The following is a 21015-nucleotide window of genomic DNA, read 5'->3' on the forward strand; positions in this document are numbered from 1 at the left end:
AGTTATAAGCAAATTTGGGTTCTGTGGAGATTGCTGAATTGAGAATACTGAAGTCATCCACACTGTACTTTCAACTGTACTGAAAACACTTGTTTTAAACTGTGTGTGTGGTAATTTCAGACAGAATAAATTTAGAGGCTATGCATGCTGCACTGTATTCCCAGCCCCTGTCAACCTAAAGAACAAAGATTCTATAGTCTGTCTTGAAAATAATTTGCATATAGCCATAAATTTCAGCATCTGGTCAATGCACCCATCCCCAAAAACTGGTAGGGTTGGACATGGAGCACACACATCTTGCCAGCTATGGTTAGCATAGATGGGTGGGGCTGAGGGATTTGAGTGCTGAGGTGAGTGAGTTCTAGGGTATATGGGGAGGGGTCGGGAAGTCTGGGTGGAGTTGTCAGGGTAGATGCATGCTGTCTGTGGGTTGGGGTCTTGCTTGAGAGAGCCTTGGGCTAATATTGAACCCCTCATCTTCAGCTGCCTATCCTGGCTGTTCCTTCCTTGCTCAAACCTGGGGAACTGAAAGGAGGAGACAGAGAGGTTACCAGTGCTAACAAAGCCAGTGCCCACAAAGCCTGTGCCCACAGTTGTCCTCAGGAAGAGAAACTACAAACCCTGCTGGCAGCCCAGCTGGATGTGCCAGGATCCGGCTTGGACGAGGGGTGTTTGAAAAGGCTGCCAGATGTTTGTGCCATGTTGAGACTATGAGACACTTGTCAAACTCAACGGGGATGCCTACTGGGAACTGGTCTGGCAAAGCAAAGCAATATAACTCACAGAAACTAAACAAGATATTGTTGAAAACAAATGTATGGGATATTTGTTTTGGTTTGGGGGAGAGTTTGAAGGGGAGGGATGGAGAGAGGGTAAGGTTATGACTAATGGGCTTACCTCTTCTGGATAAGTCTTAAATATTATAGCAAGTCAAACAATTCATTGATGCAGGACTTTGACAATATAATACATAAATGCATTTTTGAGATGCTAAGGTGGGGAGAAGATAGAACATGTAAGGATACACAAAGTTAGTGAGTGCTATTCACCTGATATAATAGTGTTTATGCTTCACTTACAGTTTGGTGTAGCTATCATAGTAAGCAAGTTGTGAACAGTCTCCATCAGATCATGTTGCTGTTTTTGCATAACTGAATTGTTTACCGTAGCAGTGACTAACTGTTTCTCTAGTTCTTCTATTATAGAATTTTGTCTGGATACTAGTACTTGAAGTTGATCTTTTTCATCTTTGATTGATTGCAGCTGAAGTGTATGCTTGTCTTCCATATCAAGGACTTTTTTTTCTAGAAAGCTAATAAAAAGAATATAATTAGGGTCAATCGAGCATTTCTGTGGTTTTTAGCTGAAGACTATTAAGCCTGTTATAGAAGTTATTTTCCATCTTAACATATTTGTACTCTGACTGACTTTTTCTAACTGGATTCTGCAGAGAATGTTATACACGCAGTGTCATGCAGAACACCATGAACTGTATTTAGTTGACATACCGCTTTGTTTGATGCATTACGTAACTATAATCTGTTCCATTAGTCAAATAAATGAACGACTCTTTGGCCATTGTATAGTATGCTTAGTATTGCCAGTTCATACACCATAACAACTCTTATGTTTTCCACAATACTTTGGTAGTATGAAGGGAAAAATATAATTCTGGACTTGAAAGGAAAACAATCTCTCTTGAAGGTAGTAGGAGAATCAGACATGAAACTGATTTAAACCTAGAGTAACTATTATTTATAGTTATTCAAGTGCCTTGAATAATACTACTTTTCTCTTCAGTAATTTAAGGAAAAGCTAGCCTCAGAGACCTTTATCATTAGAATAAGTGACCCATTTAAATATCAAACCTATTCAACTTTCTATTTTCTCTCCAGTTTTTTAATAAAATACTTCTTTGGCCTCAACAGTAGAAATTAGATCTGACTGTTATAGTTGGAAAAGCTACGAATATATAATTACTGAAAGTGTGCTTGTTACCTTTTCCAGAATTGGAGAGGAAGAAGGTTAAAAGGATGTAACTTTCTCTGATGTTGTTCAAATATTTCACAGTGTTTATTTAAAACATAAAAGTTTTGGGTTTGGTTTGGTTTTGTGTGTGTGTATGTGTGTGTGTTTGTTTATTAATTAAGGGATAAACTGAATGCTGGAAAGATAAGAAATAATACTTCCAGTATTCAGATCATTTTGACATGTTTCAGTAATGCTGTAGTGATCTCAGGTCTGGTAACTGTAGTCAAAAATTATAGTGACATTTTAAAATTGAATATTTACTTTGCTCCTATTGGATAAAGACTGTTGTTTGTAGATAGCTGGTATATAAAGTCTTCAGGGAGCAAACACAAATATAACAGGGCAGCAAGCACAAATGTCAAAACATGTCTGTCCAACTTTTTTTTCTCGTTGAAAAATATGGTTTTGATGTAGACTAAAGTATTCTGCTATTGCTACTTTTAGATTCATCTCCAAATTGTTTACTATTTGAAACTAAAATAAACTTCTGAGGTTTGACAGTTATGTGTTGTTCATATTAGAAACTAGTTTTGTCCCCCGATAACATCCCTCAGAGACGATTATTAATATGACAATGTGGTGGATGAAGCTGGTTAAGCAAAAACTATGGCACCTTTGCTGGGCAACCATTGGATATGGAAGAAGGCAAGGATAATGGCTGGATTTTCATTCTAGCTTTCAGCAAATGGAGTGGTTGGGAGCCAGGGGCCTGAATAGGATCATCTCTTCCCCAATATAATGGATTAGAAATGGTAGCAGTAATCTTTGGCAGTGATCTGACTCTGCACCTGGATAGCCCTGTGCTAACAGACAATAACACTACTTTTCTTTAAGCCGAGATGAGACAAGGTTTGATTGGGTTAGGCTGGATAGTAAGTAGTTGCAAGCCCCATTCCAAAGCCTGGCAGCTGCGACACAACACTATCCAAGATTGCCTGATCAGAGCCAACCCACCACCTGTAGGGAAGGTTACTGTGAATTCCTCCATCTCCGGAACTAACAGCCAACTGCGACCAGACATCATCATCACCAATGAGTACCGGAAGAAGATTATCATGGTGGATGTCACAGTGCCCTTTGAGAACAGGACCCCGGCCTTCAAAGCAGAGTTAGCCTGCAGGTTTTCTGCCAGACCCATACTGCATATTCGCCTATCCCTGTCTCTCATGTAAATTAAGCATGGTAAACAAAAGATGATATGTCTACACTTAAACTGCTACAGCAGCACTAGTGCTGTCTACATCAGGGTTCAGTCTGGCATAGCTGCATCTCTCAGGTGTGCAGATTTTTCAGACCTCTGATAGATACAGCTATGCTACTGTAAATTCCCAGTGTAGACCATCCCTATGTCTCACTGCAAGTCAGTGGGACTCAGGCTGCTAAATGTCTAGTCATCTTTGATGATGAGACTTAGGCATTTGTTACTTAGGCACTTTTGAAACATTTATGAGAACACCCTCTTTTCACATGAAGATATCACCTGTAACTTCCCAAATATTGTTTAACCAAGATGTGGTTTCCTGTCTGACATAGGTTAAGTTCTTTTAAACCTAGACATCTTTACTTGGCTGTGCCCTTTATATTTAGGCTGGCTGGTAGGGAGAAGGTGCAACCAAGCTTGTGTGTCCTGGCCCTGCAGTGAGCTCAGAGCTGATGCTTTAGGGCCCTTCTGGGCCAATAGGCTCCGCAGACCACGCAGTAAAAACAAGGCTGATAAGATGGTCCTCTGCCTGTTTTATTATATGTGTGCCAGTCCATTCATTAGTTGTTGGCTACCTTGTCTCTAAAGTAATATATCATTCTAACAAAGGATGATGTGTATTCATTATGAGAACTGTCATGACATGACAACAATGGCATTAAAATGCATTGCTGAACCCATTTCAACTCCTTTCTAAATAACTTTCAGAAAGGAAGAGAGAGAGGTATGATAGAAAGTGAGCAGGCAATAGATTGGGGTTGTGTGACAATGTTTTTATATGCAGTGTTGTAGTGTTGTCAGTCCCAGGATATTTAGGAGAACGCTAGGTAATATCTTTTATTGGACCAACTTCTGTTGGTAAGAGAGACAAGATCTGAGCTACACAGAGCTCTTTCTGAGGTCTGGGAAAGATACTCAGTGTCATAGCTAAATAGAAGGTCGAACATATAGTTTAGCATGAGTAGTTAGCACGTATTCTAAGGGACCATTGAAGGTGAAGTGGCCATTTACACCACTGTAATCATAGGACAAAAAGTGGGTTACAGATTGTTGTAATAAGCCATAAATCCAGTGTCTTTATTAAGACCGTGATTTTTAGTAACTAGCAAAGTTATTAATTTAAGCTCCCTGGCTCGTCTTTTGAAGGTGTTATGCAGGATTCCTTTGAGGATGAGGACTGAGAGGTCAGATATAGAGTGATTGCTTTGCTTTGTGAAAAATGTTCACTAGTAGGTGATATGGTGCTTTTGTCTTATCATTTACCTATGTGAGTTAATTCGAGGGCTTAGTGATTATCTGGTTTCACCCATAGTCGTTGGGGCATTTAGTGCACTGGATGAGGTATATCACATATAATAGGCATGCGTATGACCCCTGGATTATGAAAGGCTGCTTTGTGGGGGTATTGATCATTGTAGCAGTGGAGGGATAGCTGCAGACTTTTTCCAATGTGCAGATAATGCACATTGGAAAAAATAACCCCAACTATACATACAATATGATGGGGGCTAATTTAGCTACAGCGAATCAGGAAAAAGATCTTGGAGTCATCATGGATAGTTCTCTGAAGACGTCCACGCAGTGTTCAGAGGCAGTCAAAAGAGCAAACAGGATGTTAGGAACCATTAAAAATGGGACAGAGAATAAGAGGGAGAATATATTAATGCCCTTATATAAATCAATGGTACGCCCATATCTTGAATACTGCATACAGATGTGGTCTCCTCATCTCAAAAAAGATATACTGGCACTAGCAAAGGTTCAGAGAAGGGCAGCTAAAATGATTAGGGGTTTGGAACAAGTCCCATATGAGGAGAGATTAAAGAGGCTAGGACTTTTCAGCTTGGAAAAGAGGAGACTAAAGGGAGGATATGATAGAAGTATAGAAAATCATGAGTGATGTGGAGAAAGTAAATAAGGAAAAGTTATTTACTTATTCCCATAATACAAGAACTAGGGGGCACCAAATGACATTAATGGGCAGCAAGTTTAAAACAAATAAAAGGAAGTTCTTCTTCACACAGTCAGCTTGTGGAACTCCTTGCCTGAGGAGGTTGTGAAGTCTAGGACTATAACAGTGTTAAAAAGAGAACTGGATAAATTCATGGAGGTTAAGTCCATTAATGGCTATTAGTCAGGATGGACTATTTGTCAGAGGGTGGAGATGGATGGCAGGAGAGAGATCACTTGATCATCACCTGTTAGGTTCACTCCCTGTGGGGTACCTGGCATTGGCCACTGTCGGTAGACAGGATACTGGGCTAGATGAACCTTTGGTCTGACCCAGTATGGCCGTTCTTATGTTCTTATTTGTTGTTCTGGCAGGGTCAGGTGGCACTTTCATTTGGTGTGTCGTGGTCTGTTTTTATATTAATCCTGATAGTGCTTTTATTTTAGTCCTAAAGAAGATGTCTGAGCTTTTGCACATTTATGGCTTCATTGCACACAATGGTATTTCCTTTATTGATCATGGGAAAACATAACAATCAAACTGAAAATGTTGTATTTAAGAATACTTTTATAGTACACGGAGCGGAAATCACTACTGAAACAAATCAGTTATCCAACATTAATCTTTAACATTGCATAATAAATGTGTAGCTAATACTAATAGTTGCATACAAAGGCAATGGAAAACTGAAGGTTTGTATTTACAATAATACATTTACGCTTTTGAGGAGCAAGAATTTATGAACAAAGCTAATTATTTATAAAATTAGAGGATTCTGGAAATTTCAGTTTTTACATCATTTTTCTTTTGAGAATGTTTTAGTAGATGTTTTCTAAAAATTACTATTTCAGTAGAAAAGTGGTATAACGGTTAGCTTGAGACTTAATTTAGGCAATAATACCACAATGACAATTTATATAAGTTAGAGAATACAGAGATTCCAGGGTTTTTTGTTTTTTGTTTTGCTCTGCTCATCTCATTCCAGCTTTATTATTTTATGCTTACTAAAAAAAAGAATTTCCCCTTATTATTTCTTAATTGAGTAAAGGTTCTCTAAGTCGGGCACAACCACTGAGGTATCATTTTGGAAGAGAAATATTTTCATGCAGAAAAACAATATTAAAAGGACAATCTAGCATGCTGGAGAGGAAGAGCTATCTTACCTGTTTTTTTCTTGCAACTTAGTTATTTCATTGGTTTGATCTGAAATCTGCCTTTCTAATTTGTTGGTGGAAAGAGAATGTTCCAGAAGCTGAAGTTCAAGTCTTGTTGTCTGATTTAATACCTAATAAAATAAATAAATAAATAAGCAACTTTGAAAACCCAAGCTAAGTTTTTTTTTGTCTAGTTATAATTTAATCCTATTCTAGAGTCACTAATTATTATATGTAGAAAATAAAATAAAAATATTTATTTTTTTGTCATATAATCTGTACATGTGCATGCATATATATAATATATACACACACACACACACACACTGATTTGGGCATAAATACATTAATTATGGTTATAATGGAAAATGCTCAGAATTACTGTAGTTTTTTGTTTGACCATTAAAAAAATGAATCATAATTTATATTTCCACTTACCTTATCTTTATCTTGAGGAATGTTTCAGTGGTGGTTTTATAAACCACATTTGTGATTCAGTGTTGCAAAATTACTTTGTCCATTAGCTTTCTAATGAGGTAGATGAGAATCAGTATTTGAAATTTATTTACTCTTGGGGGCATTCAGAGTGACTGCATGCCTGCAGAAAACACCCCTGTCCCCTGCAGATTTCCTGTGTTTCCCTGAAGAAAGCAGCTTGGGCAGGAGGCGACCATGGGCGCATTTGGGGGGGGGGGTTGCCCCCCTCCAAACAGAGGTGAGGCATGGGGCAGGGGGCACAGGGGCTACGTGCGCCTGCTCCTCATCCCCTCCCCTTCTGCCACTGGCTCTGCAGCTGAACGCCGCCTCCTTGGTCCTAGTGCTGGTCGTGATCCCCTTCTGTGTGTTGGGAGCCTTCCTATTTTTTATTCTGTGCATCAGTGAGTGCCTGCGGGGGAATGAAAGAAGGAAGGGGAAGAGGGAAAGGGGAGGGAAATATGGGAGTGAGATGGAGAAGAAAAGGGGATAGGGAAATCGTGAGGGAAGCAGGAGCCAGGCATGTAGTGTCCCCTCAGCAGCAGCTGGGGCTCCCCTGCTACACAGGCCCATCAAACCCTCACTCTGACAAACCCTACCGTGCTATACTTGGGCCATGGCTACACTAGAGAGTTGCAGCACTGGTGAGGGGGTTACAGCGCTGCAACTTAGGATGTGGCCAACTTGCAAAGCACGGCCAGCGCTGCAACTCCCTGGTTGCAGCGCTGGCTGTACAGCCGGTCGAGCCTCGGGTGTAGCGATTCCAGCGCTGGTGATCCAGCGCTGGTCAGCAAGTGTGGACCCCACCAACGCTTTTATTGACCTCCGGGGTATAAGGAGGTATCCCAGCATACCTTTTAAGCCTTTCTGGTAATCCTGCACACTCCACTGCCCTGGGCTCAGCTGACCCCACCTTTAAATGCCCCGGGAATTTTACAAATCCCCTTCCTGTTTGCTCAGCCAGGTGTGGAGTGCAATCAATCAATCAATCAATCAGCGACCATGCCTCCATGCCCCAGACGCGTCCCAGCATGGAACAATTCCGAGTTGCAGGACCTCATCAGTGTTTGGGGTGAGGAAGCTGTGCAAGCACAGCTGCGCTCCAGCCGGAGAAATTATGATACCTATGGGCAGATATCACAGTCCTTGCTGATAAGGGGCCATGAACGGGACGCGTTGCAGTGCAGGGTAAAAATTAAGGAGCTGCGCAGTGCTTACTGCAAAGCCCGTGAGGGAAATTGCCGCTCAGGAGCTGCCCCCATGACCTGCCGTTTTTACAAGGAGCTGGATGCCTATACTTGGGTGTGACCCCACTGCCAATCCTAGGAGCACGATGGAGAGTTCAGAGCAGGGAGAAGTGGGGGAGGGTGTATAGGAAGCCGAGAGTGAAGCTACTGGGGTGGAGGGAGACACCCCGGAGTCCCAGGAGGCATGCAGCCAGGAGCTCTTCTCAAGCCAGGAGGAGGCTAGCCAGTCGCAGCAGCGGGAAGTTGCTGGTGAAGAAGAAGCAGAGGAGCGTGCTCGGGGTAAGCAGATTTTATGTTTTGGGAGAGGACGGTTTGGGTTATGGCTGCCTGCATGCATGCCTAAACGTGGAATAGCCCATTGATTTGCTCTATCACGTCTCTGTAATCCCTTGAAAAGTTGCAGCCAGAGCGTGGGCAATGTGCTTTCGCAAGTTTATAGGGAGAGCCACCGTGGTCCTTGTCCCGGTCAGGCTAACTCGTCCGATCCACTGTGCAGCGAGGGGTGGGGATACCATGGCTGCACACAGGCAAGCTGCATAGGGGCCAGGGCGGAATCTACATTGCTGTAGAAGACCCTCCCTCTCTTCCCAGGTAACACGCAGCAGTGATGTATCTGGCAGTAGGAAACCCTTTCGAGAATTTAGGGATACTTCAGTGCAGGGCGCCAGGTTCGCGCCCCCCCCCCCGCCCCTCCCAGCAGGTAGCCAGCACCGCTGTGCGTTCTGGTCTCCCCACCCCTCTTGCTGCAGGTAGCCAGCACCGCGGTGCGTTCCAGTCTCCCCACCCCTCTTCCAGCAGGTCGCCAGCACCGCTGTGCGTTCTGGTCTCCCCACCCCACTTGCAGCAGGTAGCCAGAACCGCTGTGCGTTCTGGTCTCCCCACCCCCCTTGCAGCAGGTAGCCAGCACCGCGGTGCGTTCCGGTCTCCCCACCCCCCTTGCAGCAGGTAGCCAGCACCGCGGTGCGTTCCGGTCTCCCTACCCCCCTTCCAGCAGGTCGCCAGCACCGCTGTGCGTTCCGGTCTCCCCACCCCCGCCAGCAGGTCGCCAGCACCGCTGTGCGTTTCGGTCTCCCCCCCAGCCCCTCCCAGCAGGTAGCCAGCACCGCTGTGCGTTCCGGTCTCCCCACCCCTCTTGCAGCAGGTAGCCAGCACCGCGGTGCGTTCCGGTCTCCCCACCCCCCTTGCAGCAGGTCGCCAGCAGCGCTGTGCGTTCCGCCCCCCCCCCAGCAGGCCGGCAGTTCCGCGGACCACCCGCCCCGCCCCCCCACCAGCAGCTCGCCAGCTTCATGTTCCCTACTGTCCCCTGTGCAGGCCACCAGCTACCTCCTCTACCCAGTGCAGATAAACCCCAGTGAGCCATCAGTCAGTTCCCCCTCCCAGGTGAAGTCGGGGCAGAAACACTCACCCCATTGCTCGCCATGCCTTCGCTTCCCTGGCCTCTCTGTGTTATGTTAGGTATGTGGGAATGATGCTACAAAAAGTCTACAAACTCCTTCACTGTGTGATAATAAACAATGTAGCCTCTGTGTATTACATGTTTCTATCTGTTTTTTTTAGTGACCTTGACTAATGCAGCCGGATCACCGGCCTCACGTCGCTTGCAGAACTTGAGAAAAAATCCGCGAAAATCAAAAGAAGAATTGATCAAAGCAGTTATGAATCACTACAGCAGAGAAAGTAGGAAGACGCAGGAATGGAGAGAGAAAATGTATGAGTGGAGGCAAACACAAAGCAGGAGAAAGGAATTGGCTACCAAAAAAACCTCAAAGCACATGATAAGCCTCCTGGCTCGCCAAACTGACTCTTTCAAGTCTCTCATAGCCATGCAGGCAGATCTGTACCGTGGTAACCCACAACCCTCCCAAAGCTCTCTTTCTTGTTCCCCAGTATTTGCACAAAACACCTTTCTCCAGCAGCCAGTTTCTTATTACCCCCAGCTGCCCCCAACACCTGTACGATCACCTACCAGCCCTGATAACTACAATCCTTACCCTGTGCACTCCACCCCCATTACTCTGCTGCATAGTAATCCTGAAGTGCAGCAGACATTGAACAGCAATCCAAACAGGACATATTCAAACCTCTGAATGTACAGTCCACCACCCTAACCCCCCTGGCCTTTTATGTACTGTACTTTGAATAAAGGATTTTATGGCTTTTACAATACTTTTTATTATTGCAGAAAGTGGTAAATACTGTACCCCAAGGTAGAAAGGAGCACAGCAAAGGCACCAAACATTACTGTTGGCTCTCAGCATCAAATTGCTCCCTTAAGGCATCCCTAATCCTTGAAGCCCTTTCCTGGGCCTCTCTAGTAGCCCTGCTCTCTGGCTGTGCAAATTCAGCCTCTAGGCGTCAAACCTCAGAGGTCCACTCCTCACTGAATCTTTCACCCTTCCCTTCACAAATATTATGGAGGGTACAGCACGCGGATATCACAGCGGAGATGCTGCTTTCCCCCAAATCTAGCTTCCCATAAAGACACCTCCAGCGGGCTTTCAAACGGCCAAAAGCACACTCCATTCTGCACCAGCTCAGCCTGTAGTTGAACCGGTCCTTGCTCCTGTCAAGCTTCCCTGTATACGGTTTCATGAGCCAAGGCATTAAGGGGTAAGCGAGGTCTCCAAGGATCACAGTGGGCATTTCGACGTCCCCTACTGTGATCTTGCGGTCTGGGAAAAAAGTCCCGGCCCTCAGCTTCCTGAACAGGGCACTGTTCCGAAAGATGCGTGCATCATGCACCTTTCCAGGCCATCCTGAGTAAATGTCAGTGAAACGCCCACGGTGATCCACAAGCGCTTGCAGAACCACGGAGAAATACCCCTTGCGATTAACGTACTCTGATGCCAGGTGGGGTGGTGACAGAATAGGAATATGCGTCCCATCTATTGCCCCTCCACAGTTAGGGAAACCCATTTGTGCAAAGCCATCCACAATGTCCTGCACGTTCCCCAGAGTCACAGTTCTCCTTAGCAGGGTGCGATTAATGGCTGTGCAAACTTGCATCAGCACCATTCCAACGGTGGACTTTCCCACTCCAAACTGGTTCGCCACCGATCGGTAGCTGTCTGGAGTTGCCAGCTTCCAGATTGCAATAGCCACCCGCTTCTCCACTGGCAGGGCAGCTCTCAATCTAGTGTCCCTGCGCCGCAGGGTAGGGGCGAGCTCCGCACACAGTCCCATGAAAGTGGCGTTTCTCATCCGAAAATTCTGCAGCCACTGCTCGTCATCCCAGGCTTGCAGGGCGATGTGATCCCACCACTTAGTGTGGGTTTCCCGAGCCCAAAGGCGCCATTCCACGGTGCTGAGCACGTCTGTTACTGCCACAAGCAATTGAGTGTCTTGAGCGTCAGGCGTTTCAATATCATCGTCTGACTCCTCACTGTCACTTTGCAGCTGAAGGAATAGCTCCACTGCCATGCGTGATATGCTGGCAACATTCATCAGCAAGGTCCTTAGCAGCTCAGGCTCCATTTGTAACAGAAATCTCAGAAATCGCACTGCAGACTCACAATGCCGCCAAACTGCTCGGAATGTGTAGCAAAGCACCACGGGGCGTTGGAACAGGAAGCGGAAAGACCCGCACACTTCCTTCCCCTTCCCACAAGCCACAGCGCCAAAATAGGACGAGGTGCTCTGTGGGATAGCTGCCCACAATGCACCACTCCCAACAGCGCTGCAAGTGCTGCAAATGTGGCCACACTGCAGCGCTGGTAGCTGTCAGTGTGGCCACACTGCAGCGCTGGCCCTACACAGCTGTACGAACACAGCTGTAACTACCAGCGCTGCAGAACTGTAAGTGTAGCCATGGCCTTGGACCCCTCCAAGCCCTTCACCCCGCTGATCCCCAACCAGCTGCACCTGGACCCCCACCCCATCAAGCCCCACTCCTCCAGCACTTGGACCCCACACCTAGACACACACCCCCCCGCGGAGCCCCAACCACCTTCACCTAGATCCTCTGCAGAATTTTTAGGTGCAGAATTTAAAATTTTGGGAGACAGAATTCCCTCAGTATTTATTGTATTTGCTCTTTAAAGAATGATTTCCTCTGTAAGATTTTTCCCATTCTGGTGTGAATATATAAAGCATTTTCTTTTAATATGGGTGGTCATATCCTGGCCATGCTGAAGTCCTTGGGAATATTGCCTTTGACTTCAATGGGACCAGAGTGTCACAGGTGTCTAGAAGTGAAAAACATCATTTGGATTGAACTGTTTACCATGTGACCAAATTTTTAATAGATTCATTCCATGGTTTCAGTTTTAGTAAACCATTTCCTTATCCAAGTTCCTTTTTATTCAGAATTACATCTACCACTGAAAAAAAAAACAATAGTATTGTGATGTGGCGTGGAAGATCATTTTTGCTTTGTTATGTTACGTTCTTATGTGTGTTCTCTAGACAATGTCAGTTTTCTGGTTTAGAATAGCTTTTTTAGTTCATCAGGATTTGGCTTTAGTTGACAGGAAGAATTGATTACTCACATCCTTCATGTTAAACAGTCATTCAGGACATGATTTCACACTTAAGTGTAATTGAGAATTATTGCCAAAGAATGAGTGTCCTTGAGAGAGCAATTGTTTGGTTAATCTCCTTCTGCTATTAATTAAGCTTTTAACCTACTCAACAGTAATTTCAGAGAAAGAAAGTTGGAGTGACAGTCTTTTTCCTAGTTGGGTAATTTCTGTAAAGACTTTATTGTGAGTGGATACAAATATTGTCTCAGCAAGTGAAAACACATGGGGATCTTTGAATCTCATGGTGGTTCTTAGTGATAAAGTCATAAAGACGTATTTAACTTGCTTCTGACTGGAGCCATCAGTTTACCATGCAGGCTCAAACAAATATATACTGTAGGTGACAAATATCTCTTCCAAATAATATCTATAAATAGCAGTATGTGCTGTGAATATTTTAGTTAATATTTGTACAGTACTTTGAACATATGAAGCATAATATACATGCTAAACATTTTAAATATCTGCTATAGAAATACATGTCTGAATTTGCCTACCATGTTAACAGAAGTTACGAAATACATAATACAATTTTACTTCAATACAGGATTTATCCTTCTATATCTTACTCTACAATTTAGAACTGTTTGTTTGCTGAGGCGGTTAGAAAAAATCGGTTTTTGAAGATTTGGCTGTTAGCAGAACAAATGCTTTTCAATTAGAGCAATAATTAATGCTTCACTCTTACTGAACCCAAACTTCAGTTGGTGTGCTATTTGAAAAACCATATTCCAGTATATGGCTGCCTGCCAGCAATAGTTAGTTTTGGTGATTGCTGTGTAACTGCAGAGTTCTATATTGTCCACAAAGGCACTCCTATCCTTGGCAGAGATTTATTGGCTGCCTTAAATCTCATAGTAGTTAATGGACGAATTGATCTTCCTCAGCAAAGCACTCTTGCAGTACACACACCAGTTTCAGCTGGGACCCAACACCAGGTTGAGGAGAAACTCAGCTGTGCTTATGGGTTTCTGCATAAAGTTAAAATGCAGAATAATGTGATGCCTGTATGACAGAAATTATGGCGCTTACCATTTTCAGTCAGAGAAGCTGTTTCAGAGGAACTTAGAAAACTTGTTCAAAAGGACATTATTGAAGAGATTAACTCCTCAGAATGGGTTTCACCTATATTAGTGACGCAGAAGAAGGGTGGAGGCATTCGCCTTTATGTGGACTTAAGGGAGACAAATAAAGCTATTGTGTTTGACAGCCATCCTCTTCCTCACACAGAAGAAGTATTTGCAGAACTCTGTGGAGCAAAGATGTTTTCTACTCTTGATTTGCAGAGCACATACCATCAGGTTATGTTGCATGAAGATAGCAGAGACCTCACAGCATTTATTATACACAAGGGACTATTTTGTTTTAAACGTGTTCCATATGGTCTCGCATCAGCCCCAAGTGCCTTCCAAAAAATGTCATTTATTCTGAAGAATCAACATGGAGTTCAGTGCTATTTGGATGATATTATCATGTTTGGAAATACTACTGAGGAACATGACAATAACCTGCAGTCTGTACTAAACTGCATCAGCAAAGCAGGCCTCAAGCTCAATAGGTCCAAATGCAAAGTTAGACAAACTGAACTCTCCTTTCTGGGGCATACAATTTCACAAGCTGGACTAAAATCTGATCCCGATCATATCCTGGCAATTTCAAATGCTCCTCCTTCAACAGATTTGCAAACCTTACATGCCTTCTTGGGTCTTACCTCCTGGTATGCAAAATTCATTTCCAATTATGCTTCTATCGTTGAACTGTTACGAGAATTACTACAGAGAAGTTCAACCTTAGTGTGGACAACGGATGCAAAAGCTAGTTTCGAAACGATGAAAGACTTGATTTTGCATAGTCCAGTACTTGCACTATTCAGTCCTGCATTGCCCACAGTTGTAACTGATTATGGACTTGGGGCTGTCCTCACACGACTTCATGAGGACGACACAGAGAGGACTGTTGCATTTGCTTCAAGGACACTAAGTAATGCTGAGAGAAAATATTCTGCAGTTGAAAAAGAAGCACTTGCTTGCGTCTGGGCTACTGAAAAATGGAGAACTTACCTGTGGGGCCGCACGTTCAAGTTGTGTACAGACCGCAGCCCTTTCATGACGTTACTCACCACGAAAGGACTGGAAAGTACAGGATATCATATTGCTAGATGGTCTGCAAGACTACTCTTTCAATTTTGAACTGGAATGTAAGCCTGGAAACAAAAATGTGGTAGCTGATTGCCTTTCTCACCTGCCTTTGTCTTTGCCAGATGGTACACCGGAGGATGAGGATGTAGTAGTTCTGCTTATTACAAGCACTCTTACCGCAGTTACAAGAGAACAATTTTGTTTGTTCAGCCTGTCCAGTTCAACAAAAACTACGGGAATTTTTGACAAAGAGATGGCCCAGTAACCCTGAAAACCTTGACCCAGTTTTGCTGCCTTATTTTAGAGTTTGGGATGAACTTTCTTTGCTCGATGGCTGTGTGCTATGAGGTACACACCAGCTACTTGTGCCAGAAGAATTACAGTCAAAACTCATACACCTGGCACACGATACTCATCAAGGAATTGTCAGAACCAAACAATGACTATGGGATCTGTATTGGTGGCCAGGTATGGACTCTCAAACTGAAGCACTCCTAAAATCCTGTGTCTCTTGCCAAATGCATGATAAGACAGCAAAGACATGTACCCCTCCATTACAGCCTGTTCCTCTTCCTGAATCTGCATGGGGAAAAGTGGCAATTGACACTGTAGGACCCTTTGATACTGCTCCAATTGACTGTCATTATGCCATCACTTTAATAGACTATTTCAGTAAATGACCTGAGGTAGCGTTTACATCGCAAATCTCTTCTGCTACAGTAATTAAGTTTCTTCAGTTTTTAGCAGGGAAGGAAACCCCAAAGAACTGGTTTCAGATAATGGTAGTCAATTTACTTCCCTGGAGTTTGAAACCTTTCTAGCAGAGATGAACATTTTACACAGAAGGTCATCCCTATATTACCCTCAAGCCAATGGGGGAAATCAAATGGTTTAAGAGAAGTTTGAAAGAGAGTTTGTAAATGGCTGAACTGGAAGGGTGATTGTGGATATCCTTCACTACTGATTTCTTGCAAGCATACCGGGCTACATGACATGCCACAATGCAAAGATAACCCTCAGAGTTACTGCATGGGAAACAGATGAATACTAAACTGAACATTGCTGGATTGTTAAAGGCATGACCTGAGGCCCCAACTGAGGATGATGTGAGAAAAACAGTTGGACAGAACCAAGCAAAGTATAAGACTTTCACAGACAAACAGCGGGGTGCTAAGGAACCAAAGTGAGAGTGTGGTTTCTTCGTTAGAATATGAAAACCTGGAATTTTTCACAAAGGGGACCATAAATTCACAGCTCCTCTTAAAATCATAGAAGGACCTTACACCTATCGACTTTCTGATGGGTGGGTATGGAATGCTTCTTATCTTGCACCTGCCTATGCACCAAGAGGAGATTATGCTAAGACCCAGTCTGCATTGGATGACTTCACCATAATATCAACACAACAAGACATTGCATTGGAACCGGGGCTTGAGAGACAGCCTGTCAGACCCAGATGACCACCTGTCTGGACTAGAGACTGTTTTGTAGTATCTACAGTGTTTTCAGTGTAATATTTCTGCCAATAGTATAGTGTTTGTTTCCTATTTGTTCCTGTGGTTAGAACAACGTTTATTTTAATTGGGAGAGTTTCTTAAGAGAGGAGGGAATTTGGTGTATAGATGTTGCTTGTAATTATTAGAACTGGGCGCACTGGCTGTTGAGAGTCTGAAAGGACAGGAAACAGGAAGGAGGGGGGAGGAGTTGAGACAGAGTGAGAGTTACAGAGGGTGTAGCAGCAGTTTGGTAAAGAGGTTTCCACTTTAAAAATAAAGTCCTGTTGAAGTTTGTTAGTACCTTGCCTGGTTGATACAACAGATATTAGTGTCTTATGGTGGAGATGACTGTGATTATCCTAGATTCATTATGATCTCACAGCAGTATTCACAGGGAGAGAATAAGCTATCATGGAGAACACTTATGGATTAGGAAAAAATAAAATAAAGTTCAGAAATAAGAATCATTTTTATTTTTACAGTACTCTGAAACCTACAAAGTCATTTAACAGATCAGAATCATGGTCCCTGTCCCAAAGAAGATTAAAACCCCAGTTTAGCTGTGACCTGAAAAATGGGAGGTGAATAATCAAGAAGGGGAAGTAGTATGGGTTGCAGCAGGTCATATGATTACTCAGTTTAGGCTGAAGCATATCTTGGAGGTTTTAACTGTATTATTTATTAAAGAAATATGCAGCTAACATTTTAAAATTTCCCTATTATAACAATTCCTTGTATGGATTGTTCCAAACCCACTAAAGTCAATGAGAATCTGAAATTTATTACTTACTTGAGCTTCAACATCTGTCAACTTGCGGGTCTGTTCAGCTGTTTGATTCAGTAGGTTTGTGCCTATTTCAATCATTACTGCAGTCTGATTCTGCACTGCATTTTGCTGGATCTCTACCATTTCTTTCTTCATATTGTCTTGGATGTAATTCTCAAGCTATATGGGGAAAAGAAAGAAGATAATTGCTTTCTTTACATTTTTGTTTAAGAGTATAGTCAACATGCAGACTAGATTGCTAAATCAATCTTCTCTTAGGCCTTGTCTATCAGTCTTTTTTGTGAAAAATTTCCCTTAGGGTACGCCCAGATCGGCGGGTAGTGTTTGATATATTTGGGATTGATTTATCTTGTCCAGCTGAGACACAATAAATCGATTCCCGAATCGATGCCCGTACTCCACCTCGGGAGGAGTAAGTGGAGTCAACAGGGGAGCTGTGGTAATTGACTCGCCGCCATGAGGATGGCCAGGTAAGTTGAACTAAGATACTTTGACTTCAACTACACTATTCATGTAGCTGAAGTTGCGTATCTTTGAGTTCAGCTACACTATTCGTGTAGCTGAAGTTGCGTATCTTAGTTCGAACCCCCCTGCTAGTGTAGCCCAGGCCTTAGTTGCTAACATGCATTTAGCTCCACCACAGGGAGCAATGGCAGGAGTGCATGCCGAGTTAAGAATCTTGTGGCCACCAGAGTTACCCACTGTTGTGTAGACCTATTCTGGCCAGGTCTAGAAATAGCCAAGGTTAAAATGCTGGCAGCCACTTTGAACCTTGTCTATACTAGCACGCCCACCATTGTTACTACCAGAGGAGCTGCACTATGGAAATTTTTAGAAGACAAAGGCCTAAGAGTTTAGTCACCTTCCTGTTTCAAGACTTCAGAAATATTTTGAAGAGCATTTTTTAGCTGCATGATTTAAATGTTAAAGATGAAGTCCGATTATTTATTTGTTGTGTGTGTGTATTATTCAAGAGTCTTTCAAACAGATGAAACCTAGGGTGAGCCATTTTGGTTATTATAAACACCACATGTCTAGGAATGCAAAAATAAAAGCTGCTGAAATTATTTAATTCTAAAATCACTCCAATGACCAAATAGACTTTTTTGTAGTCCTTATACCAAATAGAGCACGCAGATGCTCTCAAGGAACTAGTTAGAGGACAGGTAAGGTTTCAAATAATTTGATAGCATCTTTTAGTCTCTCTGAATTGTCTGACAGCAGTTTGATATTTCTCAAATTTATTCAGAATTATTCTCTGCATAATTTCTGCAAATAATTCCTGGTTTGTAGTTTGCTCATAATTGGTTTGCTCTTTTGACTGGAGATATAGGTAACATGGCATATTTATTTCCTGAATGAGGATGAGTCATTTAGATCATTTAGATCAGCTTTCTAGTAAAAACATCAATGAAGGCGAATTCAAAGTCCACTTTCTTTGAATGTTTTCTGTAATCATTAGAAGTTCTTTTGGCAAAAATTTCTGGTGGTAAATTGGAACCTGATTTGGCAAGATGCTTAATTGTGTGGGTAGTCTCATTGATGTCAGTGGAATTATTCACCTTTTTTTTATTTAAATCAGATTTTTTGATGATGCTTTTTGAGGGAAAAACCTATCTAAAGATAGTTTTAATTAAGATACATTATAGCTCAAAGATATCTCAACATGGAATGGGGATTATAAATTCTTATTCTATAGTATGAGACAATATATTCATGTAATGTTTAAGAAAAGTTTTGTAAATGAGTTCCAGTAGTTCATGGATTAGGGACCCAACTACATACGGTTCCAGGGGCTTCTGTATAGATTATTTAGGTTAATCTTTCTATCTATCCAATGGGACTCAGTGCTCAGCCTAGAAGATACCATCAGAGATGCTTAGTATTGCAGTTCTCAAACTGTAGATTTGTCTCTCCAGAGATAACATGCTTGTTAACAGAAAAAATGTTTTTAAATAAACAAACAATATATAGAGGTGTGAAATAACAGACCTCAACCCTATTGTCCCTCTGCAAATTTGTGTACACAGAGTCAATCCCTTACCTCTCTCTAAAGGTGCAAAGTTTCAAAAAGTTCAACGAATAAAAGATTGTTGGGGACAGAATAGATCTGGACAAGGAGAAGAAGTCTGGAGATAAATGTGAGAAGGGAGGGACAGGCAGTAGAAACAAAAGTGAAATTGTTTGAGCAGCATATTCCAGAATGCACTTTTATGTAGAAATCCATGAATAAATCGAGTCTTCCTGACTAGTGATTTAAATCAAATCTACCCTGCTTAGTTCACTAGAATATTCAAAGAAAGGGGCATGAACACAAGTGAAACAAACTTTTCTTTTTCTCTGAGCAAGTATTGGTTGAATTTTTAAGTATCCATTTCTAGGGCTGAAAGTCTGTTCAGTGATTTGGATATAAAAAAAAAAAAGACTTTGGAACTCTGATAATGTAAGCTATTAATGCACTATTATTTAAGGCAACATGCATCACCAGGGTGTGGGGGTTCAGGGGGGTTCCAAACCCTATGGTATTCAAGTAAACTTCAAGGGTGAAAATCTGCATTTAAAAGAGAACCTGGGATACCAAGTTCCAGGAATATGAAATATTAAGACATTTTTCTTTGCTCCAGTCTCTTGTTCATCTTAACATTGTAAGTTTAAAGTTGCAGGGTTAAAAGAACAACTATATTTGTCACCCTAAGGAATCAATGAAATTCCTTTTAGAATCCAACACATTTTGAAGTATAGTCTGAAGCTGCCAGGCTGTGCCTATATCTTGTTTAATTCAAAACCATTCACAAAACCAAATCTAGAGTCTGAGATGAAGGGTTAAAATGGACTCTTTAAAATCATTTTATAGATTTCAGTACTATGTGAGTTAAAAAAAAAAAAGGTGTTCTTTCAAAATCTCAAGATTTTAGAGCTTATTTGAGTAAAATAAATAAATAAATAAAAACTTTCTTCCTGAGGATCTGAGAGGTTTTGGTCTCTATGATGAAACCTGTTAAAGAAAGAAAGGAAGCTGGCATCTCCAAATTGCATTTCAGAATTTCTGAAGCTTCACAGGCTTATAAAGTATAGAGGCCGTTCAGAAGAAGTAAGAAAAAAAGAAAGAAACCCCTGTTTGCTGAAGAGCCATGTGTTTTCCCAGTGCTTTGGAATTAGAATTGAGCATCTCTCTCAAAACCCAATATCTTTATGAGGTTAAATATAGTGCCCAAACCCTCTTTTCTCTTTTTACTGCTGCTTGTAAGAGAAAAAGCCTTGAACCATAGTCAATACATGAGACTTCAGTGAATGTTAACTTTATGAGAATTCCGCATCTCTGTTATTACATTAAGATTTTTGTGGGGGAAATGGTCAAACTCCATTTTTTTAATGATCTGTTTTTTATATTTATTTTAATTCAGAAACTGATTTACCTGTAAATTCCCAGAAAATCTGTGTACTCAAAAGTGCTGTAATTTTGGAGAGAATACCCGGTATTTGTCATACATAGTAAAATGGTTACATTCCTGTTTTTAAATGCAAAATTCAGTTCAACCTTAAAAAGAAGCACAACTCACAGAACCACATAATAAATAGACTTCTAGGGTTGTTTTGAAGGATCAGGGAAAGGTGGTAGATTTCTAATAGAATTTGAAAGAAGGCACAATATGACAATATTCTGACTGCACTATGTAGTGATATTTTCCAAGGTTTTTTTTATCATGGACGTTGGTACTGGATGACATTTTTGTGTAAAAAACATATGTTAAATACATGTTAATGACACCTAATTAAAGAAAGTAAACCTGAGTGAATTCACAGAAAAGTAACCCTTTTAACACACGTTTCGATCCCAAAGCTTCTAGAAAGAGTTCAAAAAATACTTTAAAAATTAATTTATTTCATATTTAAGGCTTTTAGTACAACCAGGATAAAACATTTTTAGACACACACATTAAGCACTTTATTTAGATGTAAAATCTGGACTGTTTCCCTTATTACTGCAAATCATATTAAATTATAAAATTGACAAA

General features: G+C 41.9%; 2 protein-coding genes and 1 long non-coding RNA gene across 4 annotated transcripts in view; 2 read left to right on the forward strand and 1 right to left on the reverse strand.

The window, feature by feature from the left end:
- Positions 1 to 21015, forward strand: part of MCPH1 (microcephalin 1) — a 203078-nt gene that overhangs the window by 101447 nt on the left and 80616 nt on the right. The window lies entirely within an intron of this gene.
- The window catches only part of ANGPT2 (angiopoietin 2), a 41604-nt gene continuing 21608 nt past the window's right edge, over positions 1020 to 21015 (reverse strand). Inside the window, exons 2-4 of the mRNA XM_030555571.1 lie at positions 17003 to 17158; positions 6347 to 6468; positions 1020 to 1312 (exon numbers count right to left, since the gene is read on the reverse strand). Coding sequence (XP_030411431.1) covers positions 1072 to 1312; positions 6347 to 6468; positions 17003 to 17158 — 519 coding nt within the window. The 3' untranslated portion in view covers positions 1020 to 1071. The remainder of the gene's footprint in view (positions 1313 to 6346; positions 6469 to 17002; positions 17159 to 21015) is intronic.
- Positions 10416 to 16075, forward strand: LOC115648259. Its single transcript, XR_003999504.1, has 3 exons — positions 10416 to 10426; positions 13721 to 13727; positions 15992 to 16075. It is a non-coding gene; the product is annotated as an uncharacterized LOC115648259 (long non-coding RNA).

Source organism: Gopherus evgoodei, chromosome 3 (genome assembly GCF_007399415.2).
Source record: "Gopherus evgoodei ecotype Sinaloan lineage chromosome 3, rGopEvg1_v1.p, whole genome shotgun sequence".
NCBI classification, from domain to species: Eukaryota; Metazoa; Chordata; order Testudines; family Testudinidae; genus Gopherus; species Gopherus evgoodei.